Source organism: Lithobates pipiens, unplaced genomic scaffold (assembly GCF_037356315.1).
Source record: "Lithobates pipiens isolate NorthernLeopardFrog02 unplaced genomic scaffold, aLitPip1_a1.2 Scaffold_27, whole genome shotgun sequence".
Classification (NCBI taxonomy): domain Eukaryota; kingdom Metazoa; phylum Chordata; class Amphibia; order Anura; family Ranidae; genus Lithobates; species Lithobates pipiens.
The window spans coordinates 22,081,309-22,102,453 of NW_027507788.1; the positions used below are offsets into that span (position 1 = coordinate 22,081,309).

General features: G+C 44.2%; 1 protein-coding gene across 2 annotated transcripts in view; it reads left to right on the top strand.

The window, feature by feature from the left end:
- Positions 1 to 21,145, top strand: part of LOC143933647 (pregnancy-specific beta-1-glycoprotein 7-like) — a 93,111-nt gene that overhangs the window by 16,579 nt on the left and 55,387 nt on the right. For both annotated transcript variants that reach the window (XM_077456599.1, XM_077456600.1), the window contains exons 3-6: positions 4,387 to 4,671; positions 7,504 to 7,779; positions 15,386 to 15,625; positions 19,689 to 20,000. In XM_077456599.1, coding sequence (XP_077312725.1) covers positions 4,387 to 4,671; positions 7,504 to 7,779; positions 15,386 to 15,625; positions 19,689 to 20,000 — 1,113 coding nt within the window. The remainder of the gene's footprint in view (positions 1 to 4,386; positions 4,672 to 7,503; positions 7,780 to 15,385; positions 15,626 to 19,688; positions 20,001 to 21,145) is intronic.

Here is a 21,145-nt window from a genome sequence, read left to right on the forward strand (position 1 = left end):
GCCTCTCTGAGTGGCTAGGCTGTGGAAAAGTCCCCACATATGTGGTATCATAATACTCAGGAGGAGTAGCAGAATTTATTTTGGGGTGTCATTTGTGGTATACATATTCCATGTGAGAGAAATAACCTATTATGCCACGTACACACGTATCAGACTATCCGGCGGACTTAGTCTGACGGACAAACCGCCGGACTGCCCACCGGACTTTTCGAACGAGCTACCTGCCCACACACGGTACTTTTGCGGCGGACTAGGTCCGGCGGACTTAGTCCGCTGGACTATCCGCCGTACCGCCGGACTATCTGCCGTACTTTTGAAATGAACGGACTCGCCCACACACACAGAGGAAAGTCCGTTCATTTTGAGTTAGGTAGCCGGGACCAGCAAAGGAGGTGTCGCTGCCCCCGTAACCTGGTATGGAGTTAAAGGGGAATCCCTACGCCGAAAAAACGGCGTGGGGGTCCCCCTCTAGGTCCATATCAGACCCTTATCCGAGCACACTACCCGGCCGGTCAGGAAAGGGGATTGGGACGAGCGAGCGCCCCCCCCCCCCACCTCCTGAGCCGAACCAGGCCGCGTGCTCTCAACATGGGGGAGTGCTTCAGAAGGCAGTTCTGAAGCTAAAACGGGGTCCGAGCCGGTACTAGCAAGGTGTACCTAATAAAGTGGCCGGTGAGTGTATATCTATATAAATATAGATACACTGTATGTATATATATATATATATATATATATATATATATATATATATTTATATTTACTCTCAGATAGTTTGTTTAAAGAAAGTATGTAGATACTAAGTACAAGTGATTACAGAGTTAGTCATAATCAAGATACCGACCAATCTGCAACAACATAATCGCTACAGTATTTCTGCTGACTCTACATCTGTATGAAATTGTACACTAAGCTATAACGCAACTCAACGACCAATTAAAAAAAAAATGATATCCCATCAATCAAACCAACATTGTCTTCTATCACCCACCACGACCACACAGCAACACTCAGACTGGGTGATGGAGTGGCAAGAATGGGAGCTAATCATGGGTGCTCTGCATTTAAATGTACTGACAGGAAAGAAACCAACAGTAGGAGGCAGCAATATGAGCAGAGAGATGACCCTGATGAGCCTGTTCCTGCTCTTTTGCTGCCCAATCAGCAGCCTGGAGTGAAAAGAGGAGAGCACTAGGTTCTAGGTTGGCTGTACAAAAGAATGATGTACAAAATAAAGTTAAAGTGTAACTTCCCTTTTGTTGAGAAAAAAAAAACATTCCGCCATGAGTGATCTGTGTACATTACAAGGATTTTAACAACCTTTGTTGCAGATTGCTACCTTTTGTTATTCTGAAGAAATCCCTCTGTGTTTGTCTGTGCCTCTGTACTGAGTGAGTCTAATGGGAGTGGTTTCATAATTAACTGTCAGGTGTGCAGCTGCAGAGCACTAACGAGGAAATCTGCTGGGCCTGCATCCCTAGACATGCTCCTATTGAAGGTATCTCTCCAAAAAATAAATTTTTGTTACAGGGGATGACTGAAATCTGACTTGTATCACACAGTCGGAATTTTGAGATGAGAGCTTTTCGTTGGAAAATGCTCCATCGCAATTTAGCTGTGCGAAGCAAAAGATTGAGAGCAGGTTCTCAATTTTTTCCCGACGGAGAAAGTTTCGGAAATTCTGATTGTGTGTATGCAATTCCGACGCACAAAAACTCACGCATGCTCAGATTCAACTACGAGATGGAAGCTATTGGCTACTGGCTATTGAACTTCCCTTTTATAGCCTCGTCATACGTGTTGAATGTCACCGCATTCTTGGCGGTCGGAATTTGGTGTGACCGTGTGTATGCAGGACAGCTTGAGCGAAATCCTGTTGGAATTCCGTTGGGAAAACCACCAGCTTTTTCCGATCAAAATTCTGATCATGTGTACGCGGCATTAGGCAGACTTCGAGGAAATTTGGCGAGCCAATCACACAAGCAGGAAATTATGTTTCTGGGGGGCGGTCAGTATACATTCTGTGTACAGAACAGCTCCAGGTAGCCATATTGCATTGCGTTCTCAGAAAATTACAGCGGCTGCAGATTGAAAAGGAAAGGTCATTTTTAATAACATTCAATTACAATATGATTAGTGTCGTGATTATATGCGCTATATTATTTTTTCTTTATTTGCTATTTTTTTTTTCTCCAGGAAAGTGGAGTTACCCCTTAACCTTTGCAACCAATTACATTTCAGTTAACATTAATTAGATCAGTAAGAATTGCAGTTGTCTTTGTGCACCATTTTATTGAATCTTGACTTTAAGTTGGTTGATTGGGTGTGGTCTGTTCATATGGCATTTTTTTTATTTTATTTTAAAGCCTTTTAAAGTTATCAGGGTCTTCGTAAGGCTTTCGAGGTAATAGTTAACTTAGTCATATGTAAATTTCCAGTTATCAGAAGTTCCAACAGATAATAGTGTTGAAGTTCCTTGTACCAATATCTTCCATATAATAATTATCCACGCTTCCTGGCTGGAATTTGAACTCACAAACTCAATAATTTAATTTTTTTTTCTTGGAATAAGAATTACTTCGTCACATTACATAGTTACATAGTAGGTGAGGTTGAAAAAAGACACAAGTCCATCAAGTCCAACCTATGTAAAATTAGTATTATTATTATATTTTTATATTATTATACATATTATTACAAATATCTACTATTCTATTTTATAAAATACAGTAAAACCTTGGATTGCGAGCAAATGAAATGAAAGCCTCCGCTGGACAATCCGCGGGAGTTTGCAGCGGAGGTCCACCGGACTTTTCAAATGAATGGACTTGCCCACACACGGAGTAAAGTCCGTTAATTTTGAACGTAACTCCATGTAGACGGGACTAGCAAAGGAAGTCAATGTCACCACCTCTATCGGTGAGATTGACACTTTGCTAGCCCTGTCGCCTGGTATGGATTTTAAGGGGAACCCCTACACCGAAAAAACGGCGTGGGAGCCCCCCAAAGTCCATACCAGACCCTTATCCGAGCCCGCAGCCCGGCCGGTCAGGAAAGGGGGTGGGGATGAGCGAGCGCCCCCCCCCCCCAACCATACCAGGCTGCGTGCCCTCAACATGGGGGGTGCTTTGAGGAAGGGGAGGCCCTGCGGCCCCCCCAAGTCAAAGCACCTTGTCCCCATGTTGATGAGGACAAGGGCCTCTTCCCGACAACCCTGGCCATTGGTTGTCGGGTCTGCGGGCGGGGGGCTTATCGGAATCCGGGAGCCCCCTTTAATAAGGGGCCCTATTCCTCCTGCATATAAGATACTATTCTGCCAACTGACGCCAGCAATGGGGGTACCATTTCTCCCACTGACACTATTCCTGGGGCACTAGTCCTCCCTATGATACCAATGATGGGGCACTATTTCTCACCCTTATACCAGATGTGGTGATGTTTACCCCCATTAATGCCAGGACAGAATTTCCACTCATGCTGGCCACAGACTGCCAACCCCACCCCAAAGTCTAAAGAACAATAAACTGGCCCTTTGTTTTGGAAGGTTGGAGACTCCTGGCCTAGCACGTTGTCCTATATTTGGGCAGTGGTCCCTTAATGGAAGAATATTGGGCTGTTTATTGACCACTCTAAGCCCTTGTACACGCGCTCGGACATTCCGACAACAAAATCCGTCTGATTTGTTTCCGATGGATTTTGGCCAAAACTGGTGTTGCATACACATGGTAGGACAAAGTTGTCAGAAAATTTGATCGTTCAGAACATGATGACGTTTGTTCGTTGTGACGGGACTACGTTGCGGCTAGTAGCCAATAGCTTTGGTCTCGTAATTTGATCTGAACATGCGTGGCACTTTGTCCGATCGGACCATGTTGTCAGAAAATTTTATATCCAGCTCTCAAACTTTGTTGGTCGGACATTCCGACGGAAAAAGTCCAATGGAGCCCACACACGGTCGGAATATCCGACAACGCGGTCCGATCTGACATTTTCTGTCGGAATTTCCTACCGTGTGTACAAGGGCTAAGAAATTTTTTCTCCCCCTGCTTAGAAAGAGACACTAAACTCTACAGGTTAATATACTTTTATGTGTTGTGCTAAGTGAAATGATGATGACCAAGAGTTTACATTATTTTTAATAATGATTTGTACTGGAAATAATATCTTTATATACAATTAGTAGAATTCATCTGATCTAGGAAAATAACCAGATTGTCATTGTTTTCTCTATTTTGCCTTCTTCTTGAGGAGCAGGATTGAAAATTAGTCAAACCGATCGAACTTCCTTGTTTTATCTCTTCCTCACCATGGTACCTGTGATGTGGCTTCTAGTTTATTGTGCTGCAAAAACAAATATCCTAACTTTTCTTATTTTTGTTTACTCCACAGACCTACTCACTTCCCCAACTATCAGTGTTTCTTCCTCCATCCGCCCGGTGAATGGTACCACCCTGCGTCTAACATGCAATTCAGGAGTTCAGACCGTGCACAAGGTCTACTTCTATCAAAATGGCCAGGTCGTTAATTGTAACCTGCCTCATCTGTCCTGCAATGACTCCAGCCCCATCTTAAATTTCAATCCAATCCTGGACATCGACACTGGATACTACACTTGTGTCATCCAGAATCCAGTGAGCCAGAACAGTAGCACAGCTCTGTTCGTAAATGTTGCAGGTAAGAATCAGATTAAAATGATGAGATGTGCTAAAGATAGCTAAGACAAAACTAAAATTCAGCATTTTTGCCCATTTAATTTCCACAAGCAGGGCCCTCCTATTTCTTCTGTATTGAACTGTGTTGTAATTGTACTGTCCACCTTTATATTTTAAAGTGCTGAGCAAACTGTTGGCACTGTATATATCCTGTATAATAATCAGGGCTTTTTTTTCTAAAAAAATAAGCACAGGAACTCCCCCTTTTGGATTTAAAGCAGTAGTAAACCCGCTATTTTTTTATTTTTTTAACACCTGCAAAGCAAAAGGCACAATGAGCTAGTATGCACCGCATACTAGCTCATTATGAAATACTTACCTTAGAACGAGGCCCCGACATCTGGCCCGATCCACGCCGAGGGAGCTGACATGCTCCCTCTGCGTTTCTTCCGGGTATCGCGGCTCCGGCGCTGTGAGTGGCCGGAGCCGCGATATCGTCACTCCCGCGCATGCGTGCGGGAGATTTCATTCCGGCCGGTCGGCCACTACCGGATTTTCAGGCCGAGAATCCCCTTGTGCGCATGCGCCGCTGCCGTACAGGTTTAGGAGATATTTTTTTTACCTACAGGTAAGCCTTATTATAGGCTTTCCTGTAGGTAAATGTTAAAAAAATGAGTTTACAACCACTTTAACCCTTGTCTCTGCCCCTACCTACCTTTTGAGCCCCTTTTAGCCCTTGTACACACGGTCGGAGATTCCGACAACCAAATCCGTTGGATTTTGTCCGACGGATTTTGTCCGAAACTGTTGCATACACACGGTCGGACAAAGTTGTTGTAAAATCCGACGTGATGACGTTATTTCGTTACGACGGGACTACGTTCACGCTAGTAGCCAATAGCTTTGGTGTAGGAATTTGATCTGAGCATGCGTGGCACTCTGTCCGATCGGAATTCTCTACACATGATCGGAGTATGTCCGATCGGAGCATTTTGTTGGAAAATTTTACCAACAAGTTGGAAAACTTGGTCCGTCGGATACTCCGACGGAAACAGTCCGATGTAGACCACACAGTAGGAATTTCCGACAAAATGGTCTGATCTCACACATTCTGTCGGAATCTCCGACCGTGTGTACAAGGGCTTAGAGAACGCAGAACCAAGTACCATTTGTGGTACTAAGAAATTTGTTGAAATCTGTTAAAGAGGAAGTAAACCCTGATGAGTTTACTTCCTCTTTTTTTCCCTGCAAAGGCAAAGCATAATGGACTACTATGCATCGCATAGTAGCCCATTATGTGTCACTTACCTGACACAGGAGCCAGCGAAGTCGCGCTGTCCCCTGTAGTCCGCCGCATCCATCTTGCGTGTGGCGTCTCGCAGCTCCGCCGCTGTCATTCGGCGAAGCCGCGATGACGTCACTCCCGCGCATGCGCACGGGAGTCGACAAATGCGGCAGCTCCATTTTTGGAACTGCCGCGTTCAGTGCGCCTGCGCGCCGCTGTCTACGGCGCATGCGCCGTAGACAGCGGTGCCCGTCTTCGGGCAAATATCTCCTAAACCATATAGGTTTAGGAGATATTGCTAGGACCTACAGGTAAGCCTTAATCTAGGCTTACCTGTAGGTCAAAGTGGTTTGTAAGGGTTTACAACCACTTTAATGATAAGAAAGAAAAGCAGTAAAATAGATCCCCTACAATATACAACAATATATAAGAAAGACGTGCAGTGCTAAAAAAAATCTAAAATAAATAAATGAAACGTTCATCAAAAATAAATTGGTTGAAGACAATCAAAACAAAGTCCTCTAATTGATAAATCCGGATAAGGACACATAGGAAAGCCACCACCAGCACCCAATACTACTGATTCTTATGCCCCATACACACTATCAGATTTAATGCAGATTTTTTTCCTTCAGATTTACCAAAACCATGTAGTGGAAGGGCCTGCCTGATTGCATACCAATTAAAACTCATAAGGTTTGACCTCATATTATATGGTTTTGGTAAATCTGAAGGAAAAACTCAGCAGAAAAACTGATAGTGTGTATGGGGCTTTACCATCAGTGTGTAGGGTACACACAATAAATGTATAGGTTATGAACCCAACAATCCTCCTTCACAGATAGATCACCTCCACAGAGAGTCAAAACACCTCATTCAATAAGGGAAAAAGACCTCCAAGACCTCCTCCATAGATAGGAATTCCACGGATAAACTCCAGCATCTTTGGTGATGAAAGATCTGAGAAGTTCATAGGGCTCTTTGATGGTCACTTCTACAGAACCATCAAAGAGCCCTATGAACTTCTCAGATCTTTCATCGCCAAAGATGCTGGAGTTTATCCTTGGGGTTTTTTTGCATTAAAATTTTAAAAAGTGTATTTTTTTCCAAAAACTGCATTTGAAATGTAACCTAAAAAATTGCAAAACCCACCAATTTATTCTCTAGGGCAGTGGTGGCGAACCTTGGCACCCCAGATGTTTTGGAACTACATTTCCCATGATGCTCATGCCCCCTGCAGTGTAGTTGAGCATCATGGGAAATGATCTGAGCATGCGTGGCACTTGATCCGATCAAAATTCTCTACACATGATCGGACTTTGTCCGATCGGCCCAGTTGGTCGGGAAATATTTCCAACATGTTATCAGTGTTCATTGGTATCACACGGAATCAGTCCGATGCATACCACACACAGTCGGATTATCCGACAACACGGTCCGATAGGACACATTCCGACGGATTCTCCGACCGTGTGTACAAGGGCTAAGACTTCCTGAGTAACAGACATTTCGCTATTTGTTCTTGTCTGGGGATTCTTCTAAAACCATATACTGTGTTCTGATTGACAGTCAATGTTTCTGAAGTGACTATTAGCAATAATGCTACACGTCCAAACACTGTGGACAAGGATTCCGTGGCTCTGAAGTGTTCATCATACGGAACAGATGTAAGCTACAAATGGACATTCATGGGGTCACCACTGCCACCGAACCCCCGATATCACCTTACGAACAATGGTTCCACCCTCATCATCAGTCCCGTGACAAGGAACGAACAGGGGCCTTTCGTTTGTGAGGTCGGCAACTACTTGAATAACGACATCAGCAATCCCTACTACCTGACTTGTAAGTGCCTTGCAAACTTCATAGCCATGCTAAAGTGTACCCATTGGCTGTATCTTAGAATGGCCATAAATGGTTACCTATCAATCCAGTGCTAGAAAGCTTGATTCTTAGCCAATGCTTGCAGTACTTCTATGTGCAGGTTATTTTTCCTACATAACATAATGGGATCTCCTTGTGTGATAACGAGAGTTCATTTTTGCTCCTTAGGGAGGTAACTGACAGTTTACTCAATTTAGGGCAGGGGTGCCCAACCTTTTGAAGAGCGAGGGCCACTTAAGTGAATTGGTAACTGGTCGCGGGCCACAATGAGTGGAGTGGGAGGATGACAAATCCGTGTCCACTGACACAGCTCACTCTACTCTGTGAGCTCTCTGATCCAATCCGATTCGCCCAGATGGAAAGGGCAGATCCCTTTCTATTTTTTTTAGGTAGGCGAGTGTAAACAGACACAAGTCCACTTACATCTGCTGTTCCATAGAGGTGAGGTCGGACCAATCATGTGAAATGGGCCTAAGGCTGCTTTCACACCAATGCGCTGCGATTTGCCTAAACCGCAGGTGAAGCTCAGTGTAGATTTTCTGCAGGTTAGCTGCACTTTGCCGTAAACTTCTATTACCGTATTTATCGGCGTATAACACGCACTTTTTTCCCCTTAAAAGTAGGGGAAAATCGTGGGTGCGTGTTATACACCGATCCCCCGTAGTTCTGAGCCTCTGGGCGGTTTTCGGCCACCCTCGGCTCTTCAAGGCGGCCTTTGGCCATTATTGGCGGCTTTAGGCTGCCTTCGGCCGTTCTCGGCAGCTTTCGGCTGCCTTCGTCTCTTCTCTGCGGCTTCCGGCCACTTTCGGCCGCTCTCGGCGGCCGAAAGCTGCTGAGGACGGCCAAAATCTGCTGAGAAGAGCTGAAGGCGGCCCGAGGCTGCCGAGAACGGACGAAGGCGGGCAAAAGCTGCCGAGAAGAGCCGAAGGCGGCCCGAGGCCGCTGAGAATGGCCGAAGGCGGCCGAAAGCTGCCGAGAAGAGCGAAGGCGGCCGAAAGCTGCCGAGAACAACTACGCGCCACCGAGATACACATCCGGCTCTGTATCTCGGCGGCGGCATTTAAAAAAAATGAAAAAGAGACCATTTGAATAGACGAGGCTGCAATGGTGGACAAGGCTGCATAAGGCTGCAATGGTGGACAAGGCTGCATAAGGCTGCATGACAAGACTGCAATGGTGGACAAGGCTGCATGACAAGGCAGATGACACTGATGGGCATTTAGATGTAAGATTTTTTTTTCCTTTAAACTTCCCTCCTAAAAGTTTTTTTCCTTAAAATTCCCTCCTAAACTTGGGGTGCGTGTTATACGCCGATAAATACGGTATATCCTGCAAGTTTGGCGCACTTTCTGAATGCGCAACAAACCCGCAGGTAATAACAGAAGTCTATGGCTCAATGCAGGTAACCCACAGCTGCACTGCACCTGCGGATTAGTTTGAAAGCAGCCCAGTAACCACTGCAAAACAGATATATCAATATATACTGGGAATTTAGTAGTAAACTTACATTTAATAGCCATCTTGCATTCTGGTATCGCTGGCTGTTGCTGTCCTAGGCAGAGTGCATTTGGTATCACTCCGCCTGTGACAGGAGCGGGCACTATACAGAAAGCATTGGCTTATGTGGCTCTGCTCCACAGCCACTTGCTTGCACTACCAGCAGATTCATTCACAAAACTGCTGCTCTGGGATGGCGGGATAGCAACCCGTGATCTGGGCTTGCCAACCTGCCATCTTAGAGCAGGAGGCCGAGGGCCAAATTAAAGGGCTCCGCGGGCCACTGGTTGGGCACCCCTGATTTAGGGTGTGGAAATGAGACATTCATTATTAGATAAGGTGCAAAGGTTTCCCCCCACCGTTTTGGAAATGGGACTTTAAAGGCTCAAAGAATATACATTTGGTTATATTTAAAAGTATCTTTTTATTGATAGAAAAAGTAATTACTATACAATACACAAAGTCACATTATCAAATAGTGCATAAAAGGTAGGGTACGGAAATACTTATAACATAGTAGCACAAAGTTGCTGTAATAGTCACTATGCAGAGGTTGCACAGGCAAATTACAACACGTTTCAGAGTTCTTTTTTTTTTTTGTTTACAAACTTTTTTATTGAGTAAAAAAGGTGGTACAAAACCGACATGGCATAAGTAAAATGAAAGTCACAGAGAGTCAGGTATACACATGGACAATATAACATACATATGTAACAGTAATACATTTCGTTATATAAGAAAAATGAAGATATGTATTATAATCTTTGTTACAGTGATTTATACACGACCTTAAAGAGGAAGTAAACCCTTATGAGTTCCTCTTTCATTCCCTGCGAACGCAAAGCATAATGGACTACTCTGCATCGCATAGTAGTCCATTATGTGTGACTTACCTGACACAGGAGCCAGCGATGTCACCGCTGTCCCCTGTAGTCCGGCGCATCCATCTTCTCGGTGGGGTCTCGCAGCTGCGCCGCTGTCATTCGGCGAAGCCGCGATGACGTCACTCCCGCGCATGCGCACGGGAGCCGACACGCGTGGCAGCTTCGTCGTTGAAAATGACGCGCTCAGTGCGCCTGTGCGCCGCTGTCTACGGCGCATGCGCCATAGACAGTGGTGCCTGTATTCGGGCAAATATCTCCTAAACCGTGTAGGTTTAGGAGATATTTCTTGGACCTACAGGTAAGCCTTAATCTAGGCTTACCTGTAGGTAAAAGTGTGTTGTAAGGGTTTACAACCACTTTAATCTACAAGTTATGGAGGGGTATGTTGTTGTGAGTTAAAGAACCCATTGCTATGTTCGAACCAGGGATCCCATTTTTTATATATATATATATATATATATATATATATGGCTCATGTTCTGAACAGTGTGATACATTTTTTCCATTAAATTAATGTTACTAATTCTCGTTTTGAGATGTACTAATGGGACAGTTGGTGTTTTCCAGTGAAATACAATTAGCCAGTGGATTGCTACACATATAGTGTGTATTAATCTCATATTGTGGGTAGAGAGACCTATAATGGGAGAGAAAAGAAGGCACTTGTGTAAGGTTACAGTAATATTTTTATGAAATTTTGGAGGCAAATTTCTCTAAAAGTGATCTTTTAGCAATTCCAAAAGATGTGTGAGAATGATCCAGTGGAGTTGCATTCTCTAAAGCATGATGGGGAGGAGGTAGGGAAGATGGGGTGGAGTTTGATTGGGGTATAGTACCATCTTGTAAATACCTTCAAAGCAGTCTCTTTGATGGCAATGGATTTAGTGCATTTGTGCAAATTGTTTAAACAGTTATCCCAGTTACGTTTCAGAGTTCTAAGACTCCTTCATCAGGGAGGTTTCTGCACTGTAATGTTGATATGGTCTATGGGTAGAGAAATTGTGTCACATTAAACTGACCACATAGCTATGTACGAACACATACGTGCCATTGCTTCAGTGATTGTGCCGTTACCAGCTGCTCCCACGCGCATAGCTCCGGCCAATCACAGCGCCAGAACATGTGATAACCAGAAGTAACTCCGGGAACGATGTCGGCCGCCGAAGCGGTGTATGAAGACGGCTGCAGGGGCTTCGATCTTAGGTAAGTAATTCATAATGAGGTAGTATGCTATGCCAGTGAGCTTTGTCTTGCAGGGTTTTTTTTTTGTCCTAGGATTTACAACCATTTTAATGTGTTTGTACATAACTATGTAGTTAAATTGCACTTCTAGAGACTCAATTTCTCTACCAGCGCGAGGAAGAAAAATAGGCGATTACCGGCTCTGTTGTGTCACATGATCAGCTGTCATTGGCTGACAGCTGATCACGTGATAAGGGGCCGGGGTCGATCCGTGATCAGGCGAGTCTCATAGACTCGCTGATCACAGAGCATGCTGCGCGTGCCCCTCAGGGGGCGCGCAGGCCACTCGTGTACGGAACGACGTCAATAGACGTCGTGCCGGCAAAGCAGGTCCGCGCTGTAGCCGTCATTCGGCTATAGCGCGGATCTCTAGTGCTTGAAACACTTCTACTTAAAAAATCACCCTTTCATATATATTTTCTTTATAACAAAGTTCTTAGATCATCAGATACTAATTATAATCATCTCTGTGACCTACAATATCATACATAATTCAAATGACTTATAATCACCATATAGGTATTTTGAAATATTTCTGACTTGCATATCCATTCACATCTCTCTAACACCATGTGTTGAGATGGACTTTGAGCAGTCCCATGGATGTTTAAAGATGACTTAGTTTGTCCAAACAGTTCCTAAAAATTCGCACAATGAGTTGTGTTAGCCAAGGTGTTAGCTTTTTAAACAGTTCCTCGCTCAAAGACAATAGTTTAGGCCAGGTGGGGGTTATTTCTGTGTCCAACAACCTTTTGTCTTCATGGCTGTTATTTGTCGCTTCTGTTTATCCACTAAAACCAGGTAAATATCTCCTTGTTTTGTGACGAGATACACTATTATTCCATCGAGTTTCTGTCTCAATGCAGGCTTGTAAAACTTTAAAGATGGTTGATGACGCATTAAGCTTTGTAAAGCGTATGAGTTCACCTATTTTGTATTAAATGGTTCCAAGAGGTGAACAGTTCAACTATCGCAAACCACAGTTCATCTACTTTTTGAGGCCTACTGAAATCTCTCATCTCTGCCATTAAATATTAAATGTATTATTTAAATGTAAATGTATTAAATGTATTATTATTATTTTTTCCTTAAAGTGGTGTTGCCACCAAAAAAAAAAAAAAAAAAGCTTAAAATTCATAAAAAAATAAATAATTGGGAAAAAAAAAGTTTTACTGACCTCTAAATGCCTGTTGCTAGGGGGTCCCTCGTAGTCTGCCTCCTTCAATGCCCGGGCACTGACATCACTTCCCCACACAGTCACCTGGGGCCTGCCACGTGTCCCAGATGACTGTGCGGTGTAACAGCGGAGCAAGGAACGATGGGGGGCTTCGTTCCCCCGCATCGCTGGACCCTGGGACAGTGTTCGATTATTAAAAGTTAGCAGCTGCAGTATTTGTAGCTGCTGACTTTTACAGTTTTTTTTTTTAGGGGCACCCCACTTTAATGCATTCACAACATCGACCACACCCAATATGTTTCGTCAGCACGCTCTGATGACGTAATTTATAGTACTTAGCACACACCTAACAGAGAGCGCGAGTTTAATTAATAAAATCTGCATATGCAGAGCAGATATGGACACAGCCTACTCTGTAGGCCTTCCAATCTGATCGGCCTAGATGGAAGGGGATAAATCCCCTTATGTGAATTGTATTGAAGGTAGGCGGGTGTAAATGGGCACAAGTCCGTTTACATCTGCCGCTTCATAGAGGTGAATGGAGAGTCTGATTTGGTCAGACTGATCGTGTTGAAGGGGCCTAAGGCTTTCACACTGATGCGCTGAGGTTTACCCGCATCGTAGGTGTAGCGCAGTGCACCTGTGGCTTTCCTGTGGGTTAGCTGCACTTTGCCATAGACTTCTATTATATCCTATAGGTGTGGTGCACTTTCTGAAAGCTCACCAATAACAGAAGTCTATGGCTCAGTGCACGTAACCCACAGGTGCAATGCGCTGCACCTGCGGATCAATTTTAAGCAGCCCAGAGTAACCACTGCAGAATCGATATGCTCATATATACACTGTGGTTTTGTAATACATTTACCTTTAAAGAGTTTGTTAACCCAAAAAAATAAATAAATGGATCCTGCTCCTTTAAAGCATGTTATATGATACAGTGCTTGTACTGTGTCATTTGGCCCTCTGTAACACCTAAAAAACCTGGCTGATACTGCCAGTTTCTCCCCACCCCTCTGTAAACTGACCACAGTGTATCATGGCTGCTGAGACCAGACATCGTGGTCAGTTTACGTGCCTCCTTCATCCCCAGCCTGCTATCTGCTCTCCTTTCTGCTCCTGTGTCCTCCTCCCCCCACTATCTGTGTGTGAGCCGCCCCCCCCCCCCCCCCCCCTCCTGCTGCTCTCATAACACTAACCTGTATACACCATCAGCACTGCCTCCTATTGCAGTGTTCCCCTCTGTGAATGATTTATAAGTATAAATGCTGTAAATACCTAATTTAAGAGCTGAGATTGCGATCACATGACCAGCCAGCTCTCTCCTCCTCTCCTCCTCCCATCCAGACTGACATCAGTAGAGGGATCTCAGCACCCTGCTGCATCTCTCAGGGGAGGAAAGGAGAGAGCTGGCCAGTCATGTGATTGCAATCTCACTAGTGAAATTAGGTATTTGCAGAATTTATTTTTATAAATCACATACAGAGGGGGATACTAAAATAAGAGGCAGTGCTGATGGTGTATACAAGTTAGAGTGGCTTAACAACCACTTTAATAACAGTCTTCCATTTAGGTATTGCCGGCAGTTGCTGGCCAAGGCAGAGGGCATTTGGTATCACTTCACTTGAGACAGGAGCCGGCGTTATGCAGGAAGCATCAGCTTATGCGGCTATTCTCTGCTTTCGCTTGCTTCCTCAGCCACTGGCTTCATTCACAACACGGATGCATTGGGATAGCTGATTCCAGAGCAGGATGTCGTGGGCCACTGGTTGGGCACCCCAGGGACTGCAGGCGGCTGATGCCAGGTCAAGTTCAGGTGCTTATGCCATTCATTTAATGCATTTAATGGTTAATTAAAGTGGTTGTATACTCAAATTTTTAACTTTTACCTACAGGAAAGCCTATAATAAGGCTTACCTGTAGGTAAAAAAAAATATCTCCTAAAACCGATATTCCCCTCGGTATGCGCCGCTGACTGCAGCGGCGCATGCGCACAAGGGGATTCTCGGCCTGAAAATCCGGCAGTGGCCGGCCAGCCGGAATGAAATCTCCCGTGCGCATGCGCGGGAGTGACGATATCGCTGCTCCGGCCACTCACAGCGCCGGAGCCGCGATACCCGGAAGAAATGCAGAGGGAGCATGTCAGCTCCCTCGGCGTGGATTGGGCCAGATGTCAGGGCCTCGTTCTAAGGTAAGTATTTCATAATGAGCTAGTATGCGGTGTATACTAGCTCATTATGCCTTTTGCAGGTTTAAAAAAAAAAAATTTGCGGGTTTACTACCGCTTTAATAAAGAGCTGCATTCATGTATGTCTTATATAAATATACATAAGTATGTGTAGATTTGGAAAAACATGTTTATAAAAACTAGAAGAATAAAAATTGAAGACTATGCATTCAAGGAATTGTATTGGTCACTGAGCAAATTTTCCCCTTCTGTAGAGCACAGTCTTTTCTCAGTTATTACTATTTATGTTGGATCTGTCTCAAAGGAACTTGACGAAAAATCCAGCATAAAAAATGCTTGGTCTGATGCGTATTTACAAATGTTAATGCCCATTTATGCACATATGGCATTTCATTTCGTTATAGAGGCTAGAATATGAATTTGTTCAAGCCATTAGAGATGAAATGTCAGGAAACATGTTCGTTTATACGTTCTAAAAGTGGCTTTTATGTCCTACTTATAATCATGAGGCCTTCGTTTTCTTAATATGCTGCTTCTTTTTTTATTTCTCATGCCATAATGACTTTTGTTTTGCAATTATAGGGCTGCCAAATGGGCAGATTACATGTGATGCCCAGGGGTCAGGCCGAAACATCCAACTTTATTGCTCCTGGCCTGGAGGGTACCCACCTGCTCAGGTTCACATGACATACCAAACTGAAAACTTAACAGAGTTGGATGGAGTTAGGCTCGAGATACCATTTGACCAATTCCCCCTTGGAAGTCCGCTGTCTTGCACTGGAACACATCAGGGATCTAATGAAACCTGCACAGTGCTTATCGGTAAGACACATAGGCACGATTTATAAAAGCTTTTGCATGGGTTACATGTGGAGATGTTGGCAGTAGAACGCAATAAGTATAAAGTGGTCATTTTACACATGTGGGCTTAGAAATTAAAGCAGAACTCCAGGAATTATATTTATTGCCAATTTACAGGGGTTCCGCTTGGCAGGCAGCAATTATCCATATCTGGAGGGCCTACATACAGTGATAGCACAAACTTCCGGGGTCCTCCTCCATTGGCTTCCCCTCTGCACACTAAAAACAGGGGGGTTGCTTGCTTGCTAGGCATAGACCCCAACATGGAATGCATTGTATTTTTTTCAGCGCACACAAGGCATTGTCTGATAGGATGAGGCTAGATTGTGACATCAACCACCCCTTCACTCAACCTTGTCCAATCAAAGAACACCTTGTAGTCGCTGAAAAAATGCAAGGCTTTCTCTGAATGGTGATAAGAGATCCCTGTGTTCGGTGTGCTGAGGTGAAGACCCTCAAGCAGGACCAGGAAGATCTCATCTATGACTGTATGTACTAGTTTTCCACAGATCCAGTGGCCCTCCAGATACAAGAAATATAATTACATTGTACCAAGCCAGACCAATGTAAGTTGTAAAGATAATTCCTGAAGTTCACACCTCCTGGGTTTCACATCTACAAGTTTTGTTAGGGCATTACTAAAACACACATGAAAGCATGTGTAGTGCTACAGTGCCACCTGTAATCACTGCACACTTTATTAGGAACACTTGTTCAATTGCTTGGTAACACAAACTGCTAATCAGCCAATCACATGGTAGCCACTCAATGCATTAAGGCATCTAGACATGGTTAAGGTGACTTGCTGAAGTTCAAACTGAGCATTGGAATGGAGTAGTAAGGGGATTTAGGTGACTTTGAACGTGGCATGGTTGTTGGTGCCAGACGGGCTGGTCTGAGTATTTCAAAAACTGCTGATCTACTGGGATTTTCACACACAACCATCTCTCAGCTTCACAAAGAATGGTCTGAAAAAGAGAAAATACCCAGTGGGTGGCAGTTGTGCAGAGTAAAATGCCTTGTTGAGGTCAGAGGAGAATAGGCAGACTGGTTCAAGATCATAGAAAGGCAACAGTAATGCCGTGTCTTCCCGACGGACTTTCAGCGGAGGTCCTACGGACTTTCTGAACGAGCTGACTTGCGTACACACGAACGGACTTTCGCGTGTCATTGCCGTCTTCTTCTTCTTACTTCTTCTGTTCTTCCGATGTTGACATGACGCAATGTCTTATATAGGCATAAGGAGCGGGGTCACCGGGTGATGTCACGTGGTTACCCTGCCCCTTATGATGTCACAGTCCTAGCATGCCCCGGGAAGAAAAAGTCCAACGGAGCCCACACACGATCTAATTGTCTGACAGATTCTGGTCTGCCAGACCAAGTCTGCCAGAAAATCCGATCGTGTGTACGCTGCATTACTCAAATATCCAAACAAAAGAACTTGCCACTCCAGGTGAGACAGGAAGCCTAATGATATCACAGGTGCCCGCCTCGGCATACGATCAACACTGAAGAAATGGCTGCACTCCAAGATCCATCAAAATTCTTATTTAATAATGAACATCCCAAGTGTTACAGACAGTTCAAATGGTAGACGCGTTTCACACACTAACAAGTGTACTTATTCATTACTGATGAATGAATAAGCGCACCTGTTAGTGTGTGAAACGCGTCTACCATTTGAACTGTCTGTAACACTTGGTGGTTATTCAATGTTGAGTAACTCAAATAACCACTTGTTACAAACAAGGTATGCAGAATACCATCTCTGAACGCTTAACACATCGAACCTTGAAGCAGATGGGCTACAGCACCAGAAGACCACACCGGGTTCCACTCCTGTCAGCTAAGAACAGAAAACGGAGGCTAAAATTCACACAGGCTCACCAAAATTGGACAGTAGAAGATTGGCTGGTCTGATGAGTATTGATTTCAGCTGGAATATTCAGATAGTAGGGTCAAAGTTTGGGTTAAACAAAAGGAAAGTATGGATCCATCCTGCCTTGTATCAACGGTTCAGGCTGGTGGTGGTGTAATGGTGTGGGGGATATATTATAGGCACATTTTAGGCCCTTTAGTACCAATTGATTATCGTTTAAATGCCATGGCCTATCTGAGCATTTTTCCTGACCATGTCCATCCCTTGACTACAATGAGGTAACTGTGCTCCAATGGCCTCCACAGTCACCAGACAGACACAGTCACCAGACCGAATCTCCGTTCCACCACATCCCAAAGGTGCTCTATAGGATTGAGATCTGGTGACTGTGGAGGCCATTGGAGTACAGTGACCTCATTGTTACATAATTACTATATGTAATTATGTAACAATGAGGTCACTGTACTCCCATTTTTAAAGAGCACTGTGTTTAATAAGAAACTTGCACAGAGCCATTTAGAATATCTCTGTACCTTGTGATCACTGTGAAGTGTAACATTTCCAGATATTTACTGTACAAGAATCCCAGCTCATGTCACTGCTTACAAGCAGTCAGTGCCCTCCTCTGCCCTGTATGCATCAGCTGGGTGCTCAAGCCCAGAAGTCCACATTTTCTCCACTATACATTGAAATCAATTGAAAAGGATGGAAGAGCAATGACATTTTGCTCTGAATGTTTAATCTACTGGCAGCACGCACAGACACTCCGGCTGGGAGCCAAGCTTCTAATGGGTTTCAACAATTGCAGGGCTTAGATGTTATGGGTGAAACGCGTTGAAACGCGCTTCCTGTAAGTGGATTAAACATTCAGAGCACGATGCCATTGCTCTTCCGCCCCTTTCAGTTTATGTTCAGGTAATTGTTATCTCTCACAGAGCTTACAGTACTCCCCTTGCTTTAATCAGATTTTCTGTACAGAAGGATGGTGCCATCTTGGTTCTGGCATCATCCAGCATCAACACCTACTTCCTGGATTGAAATGCTGGCTCAGAGTCATGTGATTCTTTATGCCTTTGCAGTTCTTGGTTGTAGTTATAAATGCTTTCTACGGATTAGTCCCTACTAGAGCTTCTCACCTTATGACTCATTACCAAGTGGAAATGTTGCAGCTTGGTCACTGGTGGAGGAAAAGCTTCTTTCGACCTGCAGAAAACTGATGACATCATCTGAGCCTAGACTTCCCTGCCTCCCTCATAAGTACAACACGCATAGCAAAATACATACCTTCAGGGTTGTTCTGGAGATCCTAACTGTGCGGCTTTCCCAGCTTAGCATGAAAAATGTCCCACTGGAACCATGTGCCTACTACAAAAGCAGACTGTAGCCTCATTCATCCCTATGGCTGGGCCCATTCTCTTGGTGGATACAGCCTTCCAAATGAGTATGGAACCGCTACAGAAATGAATGAGGATGTTCTGCACATGCGCAGGGCCTGGCTGGTACATGGGGTTCTGCACAACAAAGATCCCAAGAACAAGGCTGATTTATGCGCACCACACATTACCTGACTGTACAATCTCTTTTAGATCCAACCACAACTATATAGGGGCCTGACTGACTGGATACTGGTTATTTGGATAATTACGTTAGGTCCTTGTATTACAAAGTACTTATAAAGTTTCATAGTTAGTAAGGTTGAATAAAGACACTAGTCCATCCTGAGTGAGTGTCTACCCCTCTCCCTGAACATTGCACACTCACATCGGTCCCTACCCTCAAGGAGCCCACAATCTAAGGTCCCCATTCATATACTAGGGCCAATTTTGTACAGAAGCCAATTAACCTACCTGCATGTCTTTGGAGTGTTGGAGGAAACCCACACAGGCACAGGGAGAACATGCAAACTCCAGGCAGGTAGTGTCGTGGTTGAGATTCAAACCAGCGACCCTTTTTACTGCTAGGTGAGAGTGCTAACCACTACACCACTGTGCCGCCCAGTTGAGTGCAAAAAGATAGTATGTTCAGGTTGTAAAGTGTATGGTGAGTTCTGCACTGATGAGGTAGGTGGTAAAAAATATTTGTTCAACAATTTCTGAGAACATGTAAAAGTTTAGCTTCTTTAATATGTGTTAATTTGCTTTTCAGATAATCCCCAATACCCAGGGTTCAATGCCAGCACAAGGTTCGTAAAGAAGGGCAACAGTGTCTTCTTCCCAGTTACCCTAAGCAGCGCAAAGACTGCCCAGATCTTTCCGTCCAAATTTTCCTGGTTTCAGATGGAACCAACCCAAACAGAGCTGTCCACTGGAGAAAATTTCTCAATTGTATCAAGTGATTATTCGTCTGTACTGATTATTCACTATATAAGTGAAGAATTGGCTGGGCGTTATATGTGCAAAGCTGGGAATGCAATCGGAAACAACTCCTTTATATTTAATGTAGAGGTAGAAAAAGAAGGTAAGCTATTCATAATGGGTTGGACATTTTTTTATTATTTTTTTTTTTTTTTTTAGTATGTCGAATCATTTTTATTAAGAATTTTTAAAACATTTATGTGTCCAGTTCTGATGATATATCAAATCAAATAGGGCACATGGGCGCAACACTCAGAGTACAAACTTAACCATAAGTAGAAATAATCTCCATCTAAAAGACAAAGCTATCAAGACTATCACGTAAATCTGTAGAATGTGTACTATCAACCAATCGAGTACAGGAAAGTAACCATTGGAAAATTCTGTGTACATGGTAGACAGAGGAATTCCACTCAAGCTTGTCTTGCATACACACGGTCACACAAAAGTTATCGGAACTTTCGTCCGTCAAGAACGCGATGACGTACAACACTACGACAAGCCGAGAAAATGAAGTTCATTGCTTTCGAGCATACATCGAATTGTTTCCGAGCATGCGTGATTTTTTGCACGTCCGAAGTGCATATAGACGATCACATTTTCGTATAGGAACTTTTCCCGACCGAAAAATAGAGAACCTGCTCTCAATCTTTTGCTGGCTGGAATTCAGCAAAAGACTGATGGAGCATACACACGGTCGAATTTTCCGACAAAAAAGCTCTCATCTGAGTTTTGCTGGCAGAATTTCCAATTGTGTGTACGCGGCATAAGTTAAAGCGGGAGTTCCGCCGTTTTTTGTTTTTTTTTAAAGCCAGCAGCTACAAATACTGCAGCTGCTGACTTTTAAAATAAGGACACTTACCCGCCCAGCGCGCCCGCGATGTCGGCACCTGAAGCCTATCTCTCGATCGTCTCTCGGGTGCTGCCGCCGCCATCTTATGAATGAATGAATGAATGAATGAATGAAATACTTGTATAGCGCACAATGCGAACTGAATCGCCTCTAGGCGATCTTAGGTGTGGGAATCAGGAAGTGGAGCCTTGCGGCTTCATTTCCCAGTTCCCTACTGCGCATGCGCGCGTCGCGCTGCGCAATAAGGAAGGTCACCGCTGTCTCTGGGATCTGTGTGTTTTCCAGCAGACAGCGGGGGACCTGCGGAAAGGGGCGTAAATATCCACAGATTCTGCGGATATCTATGCCGGAAGTGGGTGGAGATACCTGTACTGTACAGGTACCTGCACCCCCCT